The sequence below is a fragment of the Porites lutea genome, chromosome 5 (assembly GCF_958299795.1).
Source record: "Porites lutea chromosome 5, jaPorLute2.1, whole genome shotgun sequence".
Taxonomy (NCBI): Eukaryota; Metazoa; Cnidaria; class Anthozoa; order Scleractinia; family Poritidae; genus Porites; species Porites lutea.
In genome coordinates this window covers 28,931,433-28,949,303 of record NC_133205.1, presented here as the reverse complement: position 1 = coordinate 28,949,303, position 17,871 = coordinate 28,931,433, and the positions used below count along the sequence as shown (strand labels likewise).

The 17,871-nt window shown below is 38.6% G+C and overlaps 1 protein-coding gene across 1 annotated transcript; it reads left to right on the top strand.

The window, feature by feature from the left end:
- The first annotated feature begins 481 nt into the window (after positions 1–481).
- On the top strand, positions 482–11,764 carry LOC140938559 (gamma-aminobutyric acid receptor subunit rho-2-like). Its single transcript, XM_073388049.1, has 10 exons — positions 482–825; positions 1,703–2,013; positions 3,967–4,034; positions 4,991–5,146; positions 5,829–5,890; positions 6,385–6,467; positions 7,923–8,066; positions 8,469–8,657; positions 9,918–10,081; positions 11,324–11,764. Exons 1-10 carry the CDS (start codon positions 749–751, stop codon positions 11,609–11,611), a joined length of 1,542 nt encoding a protein of 513 aa, XP_073244150.1. The 5' UTR covers positions 482–748; the 3' UTR covers positions 11,612–11,764.
- The last annotated feature ends 6,107 nt before the right edge of the window (positions 11,765–17,871 follow it).

The following is a 17,871-nucleotide window of genomic DNA, read 5'->3' as shown; positions in this document are numbered from 1 at the left end:
TAAACGTCGTTAAGACTTGGTTTTAAAAATTGCCGAAAATTCTTTGATGCATGCCCCGTGATATTTTATATTTTCTTATTCAAATCAGAGACACCATGGCAATGCAATATTCTTAGAAAAGAATCATGTTTAAATTTTTTTTAAAGCTAAATGTAACTCATATAGAAACGTTTTTTTTATTTTCCTTTGAACAAACCCTAAATAACAAGTCAGGTTGCGTTGAAAACTTCTAACTCTGTTTGAACGAGTTATTAATTTCAATTTCTCATCAGCTTTCCATTATAAGATACCCCCCGCATTTTCTACCATAACATGCACTAAAGTTAATTAAGGGTCCGTTGCAGTGTTTCTCAGTTAGCTATAACACAGTGCTGCTCTTCGACTTTAGTTTTTGAAGATTTTTATGCGAGTCATGACTTTTATAGTAGATATATTTCGTTCTTTAAGTTTTTCAATCCTTACATTTCAGTTAATAGAGATGTAGGTTACCACTGGCGACGGCAATAAACATCACTGTTGCTTAATTCGTTATTTCGCGAATATATTACTTGGCAAGTCATAATGAGACTTAAATCCAATATTTAAGAATAGTCTATACTATTACATAAAGCTATCGCAGCAAGGGGTATAAAAGCAGAAAAAAAGACAAAAGTTGAAATAATAAATTATTTAGTTCGCAGGTGGAAGGTAGCGGCATGGCTTTTCAAGTTAGTCCGCCTTGGAAACCCTTTTACCTGGAGGTTTGAAAATGAAGATGAACTATCTTCAAGTGTTAATCAAGATTATTTTTATATCCTTGTTTTCCATTGCTTCCTGTGTTGCCTTGTAAGTATCGTTAAAAATTCAGTTTTAACAACTCTCTAACCATAACATAAGAACTTGTTTTTAATACTGCGCGTTTTATGCACGGAACAGTTGATCTTTGCAGACAAAGAAAGAAGACGAGATCTTCATAAGCTCGAAGCCTCCACATATTTTAAGATAAATCGATCCAGACCTTTTCACTATGTGATATCTGATGGAATTATATCAATTTAAGTCCAAACCTTTCGCGTGTTTAACAGCTGCAGCTTTAAACTGAATTCATCAATGGACCGTACTACGATTACAGTAATATTTCTTTTGGGTGCACTGCTCCACAGCCCAAAAACGTCTTTTTTGGATAAAAATTGTCAAGATACTGGGCAAAATCACTTACTAAAATAGTTATAACATTCTAACCTATGTATATACCTTTTTTAAGCCCAAACAGCTACGGTACGTAAATCAAAAACAGGGAATGCTTGATATAGATTATGTATGTGACGGCGGCGGCATTCCCAGGTGCCTAATACACAGACCACCGATTTTAAGCTGAGCATTCCTCTCCGTACGAACTGTTTTTTGAATAATGATCAAAAGTCAACGAGTCTCGATGAATGTCGGCTTTTGCGACGGTTGTTGAATGGTTGTATAGAAAGAATAGCGTAGATAGTTTATTTCAATTTTCTGTTTCCTGACGAAAAAAACTGTTCTGATCAACCGTTTTAAACAGTAGCAGACTGGTATTAATATTCATGGACTGCTTTTCGTTAAGAACCTTTGTCTTGGGCACTAAAGTGCTGAAGCGTTGCCCAACTTTACACAACGTCAACCACGGTGTTTTGCAGTTAAATGTTTTTTCCACTAGAAGTTTCTTAATCATATGGCTTTTCCTCCTCAGACAAAGAAGTGACAATAAGACATTTATTGAAGAAAAAGAATGGGGTGGTGATATGGAAAAAAGAGATAATGGAACGGCATCTTTAGAAGATAAAGAGCACCTAGATAATAGGACGGACAGTAGCGATAATGCAACATCTATTCACGACAAAGAATGCCTAGGAGATGCACAAAACTGCAGCAATACTACAGCTCCTGTGAAAGAGCGCATCAGCAATGCAACAAAAGACAGAGAATGGATTCAGAATTCTACCAACATCTTTAGAAAGATGATGGAAAACTACGATCCCTCTATTGCTCCCTACGTGCCAGGTTTGTGACATTTCATTCAACCCTCATCTACTTGTAGCATCACTTTTCAGACTTTTAACATTTATAAAGTATTGTAGTCAAAGTAGATGTGGCTTAAATATATTTAGCAGGATATATATAACAGGATGCTTTGTAACATGTTCGGAGTTCCCAAGTCTTTGAAGCATCGGTATCTTGGAAAATCAATTCTGTCGTGGTTTCGATTCGAAGCATTGTTGTGGTATAGAGGGGCTGATGGCAATATCATATCATCGCTGGCTGCATGATGATTAATGAGCCCCTTACTTAATTGAAATTGGATTTAGACTAAAACAGAGTTCCAGCTGACATATTAGGGCCATTTATACGAGGAAAAATAAGACGCGTCTTAAATAAGACGCGAACTGTACCATTTATACGAGATTAATAAGACGCGGCTTAGCTAAGACGCGTCTTATTTTAGAACAGCCGTTAACACCAGTTCTTAGATAAGACGCGTCTTAGCTAAGACGAGAAAAACTTCGTATAAATGACCTTCGCGTCTTAAATAAGACGCGAACGCATAGTACGCATGCGTTAATTTTTGGCGCGCCACGTTGGATTGCCGTTGCTACAAGCAACATTCACATGAAAACGAGTCAAGAACAGAAATAAGACGCGAACCATTTATCCCAGCTGTTCTCGTCTTAGATAAGACGTGCCGTTTATACGGAAAGTTCGCGTCTTATTTTTCCTCGTATAAATGGCCCTATTGTGTTGGTAATCGTATAGGAATTTGTCTTAAAACTTGATTAATTGCTGTGTAAAAAAATTTCACCAAAAGTGAATGTGCCTAAAATTATCAAATATAATCTAGTCCAAAAAAACGTTAAGTCTGTGAAAAAGATCAGGTTTCCTGAATTGATATAACTACTTGTTTTTCATCAAAGACCTTTAATGGTCACATGCCCAGGGGGGATTGAAGTGTAACCCTGCTGGGAGATCAGCTGTTCCATCTTGGCTTCATGATGGTCTCCTCTGTTTTATTTCTGTATCCTCTGCTATTTTATATGTGATCCTCTATTACAAAACTACGAGTTTATACGGGTTCAGTGACGCAATGTGTTGCAATGTACGTGTCTAGCAGTGTTCGTGGAAGCCTGAAGGTGCGCAAGCATTATGGGAGTTTTTGGGAAGAGGGTGGGGGGTGGGCAAAGACTAGGAATTGCATGGCAATGTTTTCGCTTTAACCGTGTATAACTCCTAGGAATTTGTTTATAAATAAGTTATAGAATTCTCTTTTCAATAGGGAATGTTTTGAAAGACCTTTCGTTTTATATAAGAAGCAACTGGGGCTTAGAGTCTATCTCTGCGTTGTATGTGTTTTTCCATGGTGGCTTGAAATCAGTGAATGGGTAGTATAACTAAACATCAGAATAAATTGTAACTCTCTTTTACTTTCGTGTTTGCAGAATATAATGTATAGCATTGTGGTCTCCCAGATCTTGCCTTTCGCTTTCCCTAAACAATCCCACAAGTGCTTGCATGTGTACTTTTCGATACTATCGACCCAGGCCTTCATAAAGCAAGCTTAGTTTGTGTGGCCAGTTTGTTGAGTTTTCCCCTGTGCATAGAGTTTTCCAAGGCAGACGAGGGCCTTAGTTGCTCGGACACTTCAATAACTTCTTAGGCTAGAGCTGGGATCATTTCTGGTGTGGTACATCACTTAAAGATTCAAAATGGCATGTTTAGGGATTTTAGACTTAAAAGTCTAAAAGTTGCTCCAGTAGTCTATAAATAATATGCCACTAAGATGTATTTCTCATGATCAATGCACAACAGACATCGCCTCCATCGAAAATTGTGTAGCAGTGAAGATTTTCTTATTGCCCTTTCAGCAATTATATGTCACTTTTCAGGATCTCGGTACCTTTAGATTTAAAATTTTCTACATTTGTTCACTTTAGTTCTCTTTATTTAAATGTACATCTTTAGGTAAACCAGTTAAAGTGAATATTGTTTTTGAGATTCTTGCTTTTGGAGAAGTCGACGAGGCAAACATGGTAAGAACTGAATGGAAACATATGCTAGAAATATAAGATCCGTTGTAGCTGAAAAGGGTGTCGATTAATAGCATTGTACGTACCCTTGCACCAAAAGCCTGGTAAGCCTGGTAAGCCTTGTATACCCTTGTTGAACCAGTCAAGTCTAGTTATTCCTTAACCCATTTGGTTGGTGCTGATCGCACACCAGATTCTGGGATATTAGAAGGGGGAAAAAACATTAAAAGATACTATAAAACAGGTATTTTAAGAAAGATGTTAAAATTTATTATAGCTCCGCAGTACTGGGGATATAGAAAATCTGCACAACTCTTTTTTGCAATGCTGAGAAAAAGTTTAACTTTGTTCAGATTTTAATCAACCTTCAAAAAAGTAGAAATTTGAACTGAAAACGACTGGCCTTAAGTTTTTCATCTTCTGGGGGTAATTGTTTCCTTCGTCCTTGCGTAATTTAACTAAAGTTTCTTTTCACAAGTGAGATCACTGTTAGGAGTAACAATATTATAACATCTCATTCATACTGAAAATGACACTGATATGACTTCAACTTACTGTCCAATGAAAGTATCCCTGTCAAGGTCGTATATCAACTCCTATCTGTTATCGTTTTAAAGAGCTAAAACTTAATTCTTCATATCAATTTAATTCCAAACAAGAAGGCCAGTTTTGTTATCTAAGATTATAGGCATTGAAACTGTTTCCTGTCCTTTGATCCAACGGATGGTAAAGATGTATTGAAACTTGAAAACGTGGGGTCAACTTTTTCAAGATTTAATGCTAATTATATAGCCAAACAGTTATCATGGTTAGTGCTCCCAGATGAAATCTACATGATTTTTTCTTCTTTTTGTGTATGAGTAAAGACATTAAGTAATGATTTCAGCACAGAATTAACCTAAAACAGCAATATTACCGTGACTAATAGCTCCTTTAATTGATCGATTCCTTCCTTGTAGGAATACGGCTTGGACTTAGTTATCATCCAGTGGTGGAGGGACATAAGGCTGGCTCAAGGCCAGGACAGAACCTTCTCATTTAGTGGTAACGACATAAAAAAGATATGGACACCAGACACTATCTTCTTGAATGCCAAGCAATCTGAGATTAAGAACGTGAGTTATATTCTATGTTGACAATTCAGAACTCTTGAATCACAAATAATTACGTTAAAGAAAGTTAACCAGAGATTTACCAGTATTATATTCAGTTATATTCAGTTATATAATTCGACCCAATCTTATTATTATGCCAAATTTCGTATCAAGGTATATCCAGTAACTGTAAATCCTGCATTAGTCATCAACACTTGATCCAATTTTCTGGACCTTACAGTAGAGCTTACTCTATGAGTGTTCCAGACCTTTTGGCGAAGCGTGAAAAGAAATAAAATTTTACAATAACTGAGCGAATCCTCGTGCGCTGATTGGTCGACAGCTTTGGCCTATGAGAGTATAGACCATGGAAATGAGGTAACATGTCACGCAATGCCGGTTGCTTTGTTTTTGGTTTTTCGTAAAAAAAATAATTGTTATTGCAGTGAAACCACTCGCCTGCGGCTCCACTTGAGTTTTGAACATTTTATGACGTCACTTCTATGGTCTATAAGAATGTTGACCATGGAAAATTGTGGTCGATTTGTTAAATAAATAAACACCAAACACCGGAGCTGAGTTATTAATATCCAGGTTGACTACAGTGCTCTTACTTATTCTTCTTCGAAGCAGTCAATCATGTAGTTTTCCAGAAAGATGACTTACATGTAATAGTGACACTAGCTCAACTTTTTCTCTCAAGGTTATGAAAGACAACCAGATGGTATTCGTTTTGCCTAACGGCCATGTTACTCACATGTCAAGGTAAGAATTTTCTCTAATCGCTTTCTTCGGATTTTCCCCTGAGACAACGAGCAACATTTATCGCCTTTCTTAAAAATTCTGTCGAATTAGAGTTTGACAGCTAACCTTTCCCTCAGCTAAGAGGGCTTTCCATATGTCGGGAAAACCCAAGAAACGAGGATTTTGAACATTCTTACAAAGCGGCTCAGCGTTTACTGAGTTGAGAAGATATGCTAACTTAAATTGTGACGAAGGGGACTGGAGCAGAGCAAATTTCCTGGGTGTGATCTGGTTAAAGACAGTCCAAATAAAACCAAGTCGTATTTGCTTCATTTGTTTTCATGAAGACAATATTCTGACCTATTTTCTCATGCCTCTAATTTAAATTTGCAGGTCCTTGCAAGACGACCCCATAATCTCTTTTCGTGTTCAATTTCCCTTTCGTTTCTGAATTCAACTGATCATTGACGTTTATCAGTCGGCTTAGGCCTTTTCTGCTTTGTTTCTTTTTTTAGGATTGCATTAAAAGTTGCCTGCCATATGCAGCTGCAGATGTACCCACTTGACAGACAAAAGTGTGATTTGGTGATAGAGAGCTGTGAGTTGTCGACTTTGATATTCCTAGCCGATTTTCTGTGCAATCCTTTTATTATAGTTATGGATCATTATCCTTCCTGCGGCTGAAACTGTTTTCAGAGGGCATTTGCAGTTGTATTTGTTCTTATTTCTTTGTTGATATAGTATCATAGGCGGTTCGTGTATTGTATGTATTGTAAAATGCATTGTAACATGTATTGTAAAACTAAGCTGTTGATCCATTTTAGCTGAGAACAAAAAATTTTCAGCAATTTCAAGCAATAGTAAGTTACAGCTGTAACCCAAACCGTTGAAAGGTTCAAATACAGTCTGCCGTTAACCTGTCCCGTCAGTTTGATTCAGCTCGTATGGTATATTCTTTAAGATGCGCTGTTAAGTACCCCAAAAAATACTAGGGCGGAACTCTGTATAAATACATTTAGTATATACTAAAACAGTGGATAGTGTTTTTCGAGCGCTCTGATTGGCTACCCAATCAGTGAATATCCTGCACTATTCACTGATTCACCTCCAGTTCCTCCGAGCGAGCAACGCCAAACTCGCGTAAGTTGCGAGCAAAATGCCTTCCCGGTTTTCTGCCGTAAACAAACAAACAAACAAATTTCACAACTAATCAAGCAAGCTGTTTCCGAAATACACGAAGAAGGTGACGAAGTTCGGATTGGAAGTTTTAACAGGTAAAGCTTTGTCTTTTTGACACTAATTTATCGATAAAACTGGTGAAAACGTTTTTGTTTACAAATGCAAATTAAGTTTAAGTCTTGCTTACTTTATTTAGTTGAGTTGTTCATAAATAAGCTTCAAACTAAATTTAATAATCTTTTTTTATAGAATGATTTTAAATACAGAAAGAATTCACAACTCCTTTTGAAGAAATTTCCCCGCAAGAGCTAAACAAATGCCTTGAAAAGTTTTAATTGTCGGCAAGAATAAAGCGACGGTCGCAGCCGCCCGGTCATTACGCGCCAAAATTGTAATCTTTGGCAACAGTATTTGAGTTAAAAATCATCATTTTTGTGCTCAATGATCTCACTGTTTTAGTATATACTAAAACAATTATTCACCTCAGTGTCGGTGGCTAGTCGTGGATATTTACCTCACTGCTTCGCAGTTCGGTAAATATCCAGGACTAGCCACCTCCACTTCGGTGAATAATTGTTATATACTAAATACATATACTATATGTTTTGGCGTCTCGAACTGTGTGGCTCCGGTGTTATTAGATGTTGGGGGCTCAATTGAGGAAAAAAGAATATCCATTTTATCAACAGAACAAATCAGTGAACAAAAGCAAAGCTAACAAAATGGAGCAAATTCTCATGGAATCGGACATACATTCCTTTCAACAAACTAAAGATGTGTCTTCCCTTTAATTTTTTTGTGCTGTGATCACTAGGATTTTTAACTGACATTTACCTCTTACTCCAATTAAACAATTATTTTCGGCCTTGATTAGTTTCACTGGCTGATTCCAAGTTGGTTTACAAATGGGGAAACTTCTTAGCAAGCAAGTGCGTTGTTGAAGTGTATGATGATGCCATGGCTCAGTACGAGTACAAGGGGGCAAACCTAAGTTACAAGCATGGGAAATTTTCCTCTGGTACGTAACTTCGTTTTTAATATTATTGAGTGATTTCTCGCGCACTGATTGGTCAGGAGCTCTATACAGTGATGACGCAGAAATGACGTAGCTGTTTGTCCCTAGCTCTCTTCAAGTAATTTCCCAAGAAACTTCCAATCGCCAGAATTGGTCGCTGAAAAATTTTATTGCCAAGCATTGATTGTCACTTGGGTGCAACTCTTTAGTTTCCAAAGATGTACCTGCATTTGTTCAGTCATTAATTCAGCCATTAATGTCAAACAAGGGAGGATAGTTACCTTTTCTAATAATCCTGTCTTGTGTTCACGGCAAGGGGGTCCCCTACGGGACTTTTTATCCCATCTGCCGGAAGTCTAAAGTTCACACTAATTACTGATTATGTGCTTCTCATTCTATATGCAGGTGGTTTCTCAAACGTGTACGCTACATTTGTGTTTGACCGCCGTACGTCATATACCGTTCTTCAAGTGTTCCTCCCAAGTTATTTGATCGTTATTCTGTCATTCATGGCCCTTTGGCTACCACAAGATGCTGTGCCCGCCCGAGTGGCCCTTGGAATAACAACTGTGCTTACAATTGTTTATTTTCTTGGTAGGTCCGACTGTAGCATATCTTCCAACTGTCATCTCTGACTCGCTTAGCTCCCCGGAAACTCAAGAAGCCAGAAGAATCACCAACAAACTTTAAAAGTTCTATTATTACCTTCGGGAGAAATTCCTCTTTCATTACATCACGATTTCTTAATTCGCAACAATTCATAAAAAACACTTGCGTCCGTAGATTGTAAACATCATGTTTAGCCAAATTGGTACTGTGAGTAAACCTGTTTTCTCCCAGTGCTTTCTTCGCCTTTAAGATGGGTGGTAAAACGCTGCTGGGAACGAGGTTGAGATCTCATTTGGGTCTTTTGATGCACTTGTGGATACAATGTTGTAGTTCATTGTTAAGCTAAGTACCAGTAAATGTTTTTGTGCGTTAGTAACGCTGTACGCATACTCAACTAACTTTCTGCTTTCTGGCGTTTGAAAGGGAAGGGAAGAGGATAGGGAAGGGAAGGCATACCGTTACATGAAGAGCGCACCCTTCGTATACCAATCACCTTCTCAAGGACCTATTGCATTCTCGAGAACCCATGGTATTCTTGTGCCCTCATTGCATTTCCTTCCACTAAACGCATCCGTGCGCGCCCATTGCATTCTTGCCTACCAACTGAATTCTCGTGCGTCCTTTGCATTCTCATGTTCCCGTTGCATTCATGCATGTCCATTGTATTCCTATGTGCCCATTACATTCTTGTGCAATCATTGCATTCTCGTGCGCCCATTGCATTCTGGCGTGCCCTTTACATCCTTATACGCCTATTGCTTTTTCGTGCCCAATGCATTCTCGTGCACTCATTACATTCTCGTGCGCCCATTGCATTCTGGCGTGCCCTTTATATCCTTATACGCCTATTGCTTTTTCGTGCCCAATGCATTCTCGTGCACCCATTACATTCTCGTGCGCCCATTGCATTCTGACGTGCCCTTTACATCCTTATACGCCTATTGCTTTTTCGTGCCTAATACATTCTCGTGGACCCATTGCATTCTCATGCACCCAATTCACTCTAGTGCACCCATTGCATTCAGGTGTGCCCATCGCATTATAGCACCTCTATCGTATCCTAGTGTTCCCATTGCATCGCTTGTACAACAACTGCATTCCTGTGCACCGATTGCATTCTCACACGCCCATTGCATTCTCTCGCACCCACTGCATTCCCTTGCGCGTCCATTTTTTCACCTTCCCATCAAACACCTGCCACTCCCACTATTCATAATGTGACTATTTGTTTTCTACTGCAAATAGGAAGCGTCAACAGTAGAATGCCCCGTGTGTCTTACTTTAAGGCCATTGATTGCCACTTGTTCGTGTCCTTTGGTTTTGTGTTTTCCACCATGCTGGAGTATGTTATTCTCCTTAATACCAAGGGCAGGAATACAAGAAAGCCAGATAATCATGAGAAATGCGAGGTAAACAATCGTTAGGATGGTTTTAAAAATATACTTTAGTGGGGTTTTACATGGACAACCGGGACAAGTAATATCCTCCAGTTCCCTCAGGAAGTGAGTCTGTTTTATTATGAGTTGAAGAAAGGGTCATAGAAATCAAGAGACGAATAAAAGTTAGATGTTGCATTTGCTAAACACCTAACCTGAGAAAACAGCCGGCGTTTCGCGGCGCCACCCACCAATGATTTCCCTGGGTATGTCTTAGGAAGGAGCACAGAAATTTTATACTGATGACGTATTACTACCCACTGGATCTGGGTAGTGCTTCTGATCGGTGGAAGAAAATTTTTAACCAATCAAAAGCACAACCCATATGAGAGCAGTGACCGGCTTCATGAGTATGAATTTCCTGCGGTCGTTCCTCATACGTCATTTCACGGGGAAACCGTTGGTGGGGTCCTGAAATGTAGGCTGTTTTCTCAGGCTACTTAAACCACACCTAATTTCAGACCAAAACGGTTGATCTAAGAATCTAATCTAAGACTGACCCCCCCTGAACAACACAAATGCGATAGGGACACGTGTTAGGTGTTTCTGGTTAGATGGATGGATCTACTAGATCGCTAACGTGAATAAAAGTTGAAGGAGAGAGCGACCCTCTCACGCTAGTTGACTTATATTTCAATCTTAGCTTACATAATCTTCGTGGACCATCATATTATTTAATGAATTTTTTTTTGTATTTAAGACAATTAACAATTATCCACCTGAGTACCTGAGAGAACTATTTAGGTTAAGAGACAATATTAAAAACTTGAGAGCCCAGTGCTCGTTGGACTTTTTAGGGGTTAACAAGCTGCAAGTACCGAAACCTAATACGACTCGTTATGGCAAGAGCTCAGTAAAGTACTTGACGGCTATTACTTGGAACAAGATTTCTGATATCTTAAGATGCCTAAGCACATTGTCAGCTAAGGTTCTAGCTAATTCGATATAATATCTATGTTCTATTAAGTAATAGTAGTTGGGCTTTTTATTGTAAATAGCTATATGTGACGTAATTTTAGGCTTTTATACTGTAAATAAGTTTTTGGATTTCCCTTTCTTTCTCTATTTTTCTATTTATTTGTTTTGTTTTCTTTGTTTTTTTTCCTCGGCTTAATAGCATATTTTTTGCTAGAGGTCTAACCAACCTCATCAAACCCGAGATTAAATAAAGCTTCATTCATTCATTCAATAACCTAACGTTACGATTTTTAACAGCTTGGCTTGTTGGACAACCATGTATCAGAGGATTCGTCGCGTAACAACTGTTATGGAACAGATGTAGTAGTACGTTACCCAGTTAAAAACGAAGAAGAAGATGAGGCTAATGGCTCAATCATGGCAGTTCAGCGGAGAAAAAAGACGTCACGTGACATTGTCCCAGTTCACTTAATAGACAGACTCTCCAGGGTTCTGTTTCCCGCTTCGTATGGAGTATTTGTGGTAGTTTTCTGGGTGGTCTGTGCAACACAGTCACCTCAAAAAGAGCAATTAGATCTTTGTTGAAGTCGTTGTTTGAGTGAACTATTTGACTCCTGACAATCGCTGTTGGGGAGAGGAGATTAGGAGGCATACGTCTGCGCTGTTTGGGAGAGGAGATTAGGAGGCATGCGCTTAGTGTCTCATATTTATTGTATTTGATAAGAGCAATAAAAAATTCAGAAGGAGTAAGCCGTTCTTGAGGATGGAAAAACCCAAGATGATCTTTAAATCATGTTAGTTAATTAATTGACATTCTTTGACTAGCAGTATTTCCAGAGAGGTGTGGGCTCTTCGCTCTAACGTTGAGCTAAAATTGGTATCAGGGCCTTGACACACTTAGTTTTGTTACCATGTGCATTTCCTTCCCAAAGAGATTGTTTGATTTGTACGGTAATGTCTCCTGTCCTTTGAATAGTGAATACATCACCAAGCGATGGCAATTTAAAACGGTTTAGTAACCTGCTGAGGACACGTCCTAAGGTAGGAACACTATAATGACGTGCCCTAACAAAATTGTAGCTTAAGGTGCCAAACTTCTCAAGACTCGATCAGAGTCGGCTCAAATACCCTATTACCATGCTTCAAAACTGGTAATTACCCAAGTTTGCGCCCCCCCTTATTTTTAGACCAAACTAAGGCCAGAAGGGCCCAAAAAAAAAACTTGTTTGAGACCGCCCCCCGCTTATGTAGGGGTCTGGATGACCGCCCACCCTCCCCCATCTGAAGGTCTTGCTCCTCCACTGTACTTTGTATTTCGCGGAGACACTAGAATTCTTACTGGACTCTATAAAAATTGTGATATTAAATTATATTTGCTTCGGCACTGAAATTCACAACAAAAGACGTACTTTTTGTCTTTTCTTTGTATCTCTTTGCTTCACGTGAGGCGCGGCTCTCATAAAATTCGGAAAAATATTAACCCCGGGGCCTTATATGGCTTAAAAACGAGGGGTCTATATACAAGTTGATGCTTGTAGGAGGAAATTTGCTTTTCTTTTCTCAACTCCCATATGAGGTGGTGGGAAATTTGTGTAGTTTGTTTATGCTTTATGCACGATCGACGTCGCAGTAGAAAGTTTAATTGAAAATAATTCATATATACTGACAGGAGGTTAAACGGTCCTTTACCTCGCCAGCTCAAGATGTACATGACAATCAAGCGCTTGAACACCAACATCTGGGCGTGTTTCGCTCAGTATGTTCCGATGCAGTATATGTTGATCTTGCGTTCAGTTAAGAACAATTCCCAAATATTGATCATGACCTCGGAGGTTCTTTTGCGTTTCGATTTTTGCGGGGGTCTTATATTCGGAGAACGGAAGCGTAGAAAGGAAACAAAAATGAAAGTTAATTAACGGTCGCTAATTTCTAAGTCTAGCTCGATTTCTCTCTTGACTCTGGCTCTCACTGAGTTTCAGTATCAAGGATTTTGAGACAACGTCGAAATGTAAGTTTTATTTTGTGAAAAATCCTGAAAAAATTGTTAAGTCACTTATACGTACTCAACTAATGCTAGACTAAAGCGTGCGCGTGCAAATGTGCAGAGCAGTTTCAATATCGCCATCTTAATAGAGAGGTTTGGAGTCACGTTTACGGCAAACGGCAAACCGCACTGGACTCAAGTTGATAATTACTAAAAATAGAGAATGAACAGAGAAAAACGGTCTAAAAACAATTCTTATCGATGAAAATAACGAGAAGATAATTATTTTTTTTGTTGAAGTGAAGAACAGTTATAGACAAGTAAAAGGAAAACTGGCACGTATTTATATTATATTCCCGTTTGCCGTTTCCCTTGAACATGGCTCTAATCCTCTAATGTCTTAGTGATAGACACGAACGTTCTTGTTATCTTTGATTTGGTTTACTCTGGGGTGTAAAGGACAGATGCTCGACGAAAGCAGAGACTCAGAAAGAGGTAAATTCAACGATAACAGAACATGATTCAAAACTACAGATGGCATAAGTCAGAGAGTTGGCTAATTAACAAGCGCGGCTGAGGAGTTGAACTCGAGACACCTGACCAGGAGAAAAATCTAGCTAGTGGAAGGCTAGTGATCAGAGCGGGACTTGGCATGGAAATCTTCGGATTGCTAGTCCGACGCACTGACCACTCGGCCAAGTTTAAGTTCTCCTCTTTCTAGTCTCCACTTCCATCGGTGGTGCTGCCAAATTCCACGTCTTCTTCCTCTTGTATGCAAAGAGGATTTCGTTCCTGTACGTCGTCTTCAGCGTTATTAGGAAGCGTGTCATTGATACATGGCCGGGGTAGGGGTGGTCGGCGTTGGGGTGAGCGCTTGGCTCTTTTGAGTTTCCTTAAAGTTTGGTTTGGACTACATCTGAAGAAGTGATACAACTTTTGGTGTACTGCTAAGAATCCCGAATGGTACTTCCTGATCCATCCCTTGAAGCCACTTGGCGTGTCTGGAGCTAACGTAAAGAAACAGTTTCTGTGAATAACATTGAACACAAAGAGGGGGACGGTATACTGATTTGCAAACATAAAACAGAATCTGTGCTGCCACACTTATTTACATTAGACAGGAGTTACGTTCGTTACGAGTGTTCTCTAGTAGCACGATCTAAACTGCTTGGTCCCTAGTGGACCAGAATACCATTAACTGCACGTGTACAGGCTGTTTTTTCTTCCAGAAAGCCCCAGCTCCGCCTCCAAAAAGAATGATACATGATACATGATACTGAGTAGCCTCCCACGCAGGCGTTTTTTGGGGAGCTCGTTTTTCATCCTTCCCCAAGGAAGGATGAAAAACGAGCTCCCCTAAAAACGCCTGCGCCTGCGTGGGAGGCTAGATACTGAGGCGATTAAGTAAAAGTTTTTATACAAAGTATTCTTATGAAACTAACCTAATGAAAGAGCTAAACGCCTGAAACAGAAGCCATGGCTGTGACCTTTGATGACATCACGGAAGGTAGTCAGTGAAAGAATCGGACTGTTTTGTCGAACAGCTGATATTTCTGAGAGGTCTTTCACCTCTTGTGAGCCAGTCTTGAGTTTTTGATCAAATGGCGCAGAATTGATAAGTATAGCCCCCAAAGCAAAGCATAACAAACTTGAAATAAGATGCATCTATGGAGAAAAAAAAATCAGTTTATCGATAAGGACTGAATAGACCTAAACTTTTTCGGTCATCACAGGCCTGGTTTTCCTATCTTGCACTAGAATGACTATTTGGGGATAAAAGAGAAGAAAAACAAACTTAGCTGCCCGTGGGATGTTGTCTCGGATGTTGTATTTCCTAAAATATGATAAAACTCTAGGCACCTTCTTAAAACTATCCTTGAATAGGAGATAGTAAGTAGAACAGTTTACTAACTCTGCAAGTTTTCTTGCTGAAACTGAGTTAAAAGAGTTCTCTCCTATGTTGATGGCTGTGAAGTCATTGAAAGTTCAAAAAATCTTTAAGGTTAAAAACAAGAGCCTTGCTCTTTAAGGAAGTGAATGGAAGTACCTTAAAGCACGCATTCGCTTATCATTATTAGTTTGCAAAGGGAATTAGGCTCTCATTAGGGAGTAACTGGTAGCTGTTAACATATAGGAAGGCATATACACCGTGAGTTTATTGTTGTTTTCAAGGCCAATGCATATGTTGCAAACTCAATTACAAAACAAACGAACAAAAACAAACAAAATATATCAACATAAGGAGAGGCTTAGGTTTGCACGTGATAGAAGGCGTGGTTTTTCGTCGAGGAGTCTAAAATTTGTAAATAAAAGGAATATAGTGATGCATCGTGGTTTAAATGGTCGATACAGGAGTTTTTTTCTTCTTCATTCAACAAATCAACTAATAGACGGCAGTACTGAGTCAACTGAGTAATTGAGAGAAACACTAAGTAAGCAAAACCTTAATCTGAATCATTCGGAAGAGAGGGTGCCGGAAAACTGATTGTTAACATCATCATAGTAGTGCACATTTCCCCGACATACTGGTAAAAAGGCATCGTGAGAAATGCTTTGTCAGCAAGAGAACCGTTGCACGCAACACTTCCCAATGAGCACTTATGATTAAGTTTGAAAATCATGCATATATACTTGTTCTTCTTGTCTTGTTTGTTTTGTTTACTTGTTTCCACCATTTTGGTGGGTCAATTTTGATGTGAGTGTTTCTTAAGTGCCTGAAGTGTAAGACGTAAATATGATCTACACTGAAGTGGAAATAAGCCGTATTAGGTAATTGAAGGTAATAAGCACTCTATTTATGCAACAGAGTGTAATATTGTTGTTCTGTCTTAAACGACAATATTGCACGCAGACAATTCTTGTCGATCAGCTTTTATTACCTTCATTGTTTTCATAAATGAATTACTTAGCATTAAAGGAGCTCCCTTTGTTCAGTTTTTCACGCTTGCTTTGGAATCACCGAACATTCATTTTTCTTGACGAGTGACTTGAGGGGCTCTTATGTATTGGCAAAGAATTAGCTTTACTTCTGCAACTAAAGCAGGATATCAATAATTTTTCCAAAGAGTTTTTGCTTGATATCAATGCACTCTGAGGTTCACCTTTTCAAAAGAACGGAAAAGAAGCATTTGCTAGGTATAGCCATTAATTAGTTATAGGTCAACCAGTTGAATTAGAGTTTTATAGCTGTCTTCATAATGTACCCAAACGCCCTAGCGAATAGCATTTCAGTTCCTTTGTTCTGATTTGTACTAAGCATCAATGAAATAAACAGAGTTCCACTGGTTATCAACGGGCACAGAAGAACAATTTTTTTTCTGGTAACGCATCAATAGAGTGGTCGATTGTCTGCCATGATAATTGGATAGTTTTTGTAGAGGGTGGAAAACCCAGAAATAGGCCTTCCAGAATTTACTCGCATACATAGCTGTCAGTTTAGGGACGTTCGTTTCGTGTGTCGAGTATAATCTCAAAATATGACTATTGATCTCTTAATGTCATTCCTATCTTTTAAAAATTTGCAGCAGACGTTGTTTTTGTTCCTTTTTTTAAAGCTTTTTTTTTCTGAGTTCAAGTCACTAACAGGGAATACTTTTAAGTGTGGTTCCTCTCGAGCTCCCTCACGGGCTTGGAAAACAAGGGTAGGCTAGTTCAGTGTTTTGCTCGTATATCATTATAAGAAAACAAATAACAAAAAAGCAATTCCGATAAGCTAAATGGTACTTTGAAAAGTCAATCAAAGGAAAATAATATTCATTTAAAAGTAAAGTACAAACAAAAGAGCCCTGTTTTATGTGGAGTTGTTTTTCAAAAGGTTTCGGGCCAGGCCCTACATGCAGTGAAATATAACGATGAGATGACCGCGTGTCTAAAAATTACCGCGACTGTACTTTATTCTTTTGTAAGGTTATAAAAATTCCAAAACGAAAACGTATTATCACAAAAAAATTAGTTCTACTGCGAGCAACGTACCTCGAATTTCGCCGATAACACCTTAATTCAGCAGCTGAAGACTTGCTGTGAGCTAGATGATTCTTCTAGGCTGTTAAAAGATGATATGACTTACGTATGAAGCTTGTTGGTTATATCTTAAAAACAAAGGGCCTCTACAAATTCATCGTTTTTTATAGTCATTATCTTCTCATGATCCAGTATCACAAATACGTGACGATATGGAATTTATTTGCTAACGGAAGATATACAGAAATAATTTGCCTAACCTAAGCATGACGTGCTTAAATATTTAAGGGTGAAAGATTGGAAAAGAACACATTCAATACACTGTGAAACTGTTTTACTTTTGTTTAAGCCACATCATCAGTTTACTTTTGTTCAAATTGCATCTTGAAAAAGAAAGTACATTTTCTCTGTAAGATTTCGTCATTTGCGTTTCATTCCAACAGATCAGCTTATGCTGACCCAGCTAAAAAGTAATAGTACTTGGGGAAGCATTATGTCATTACAAAACTGATGGCCAAGCATGGAAAATCAGCATAAGGTTCTAGGAAACTACCCATATACCCCTCCCTAACAGAATATTTTGCCCTAAGAAAGTACTTAGTGTAGACTTTCGGTTAGGGGAGGGGTAGGTAAGTGGCTTCCTAGAAATCTTATACTGATTCATCACGCTTTCAAATTAACGTCTATATTGCGTTAAAAAATATCGTTAAAGTAACTTTAGAAAATTGGCGATTAATTAACGAAGCCGACAACGGAACATGCAAAGTCACCGCTAGAACGCGCTTTTCTCGTCACAACGAAGAAAACCGGAAGGCAACGAAGCGCAGTTTTTAACCTTTGTCAATAACATCACCATTAAGATAAAAATAAAGACGCTATGACGTGTACTTTAAGGTTTTCC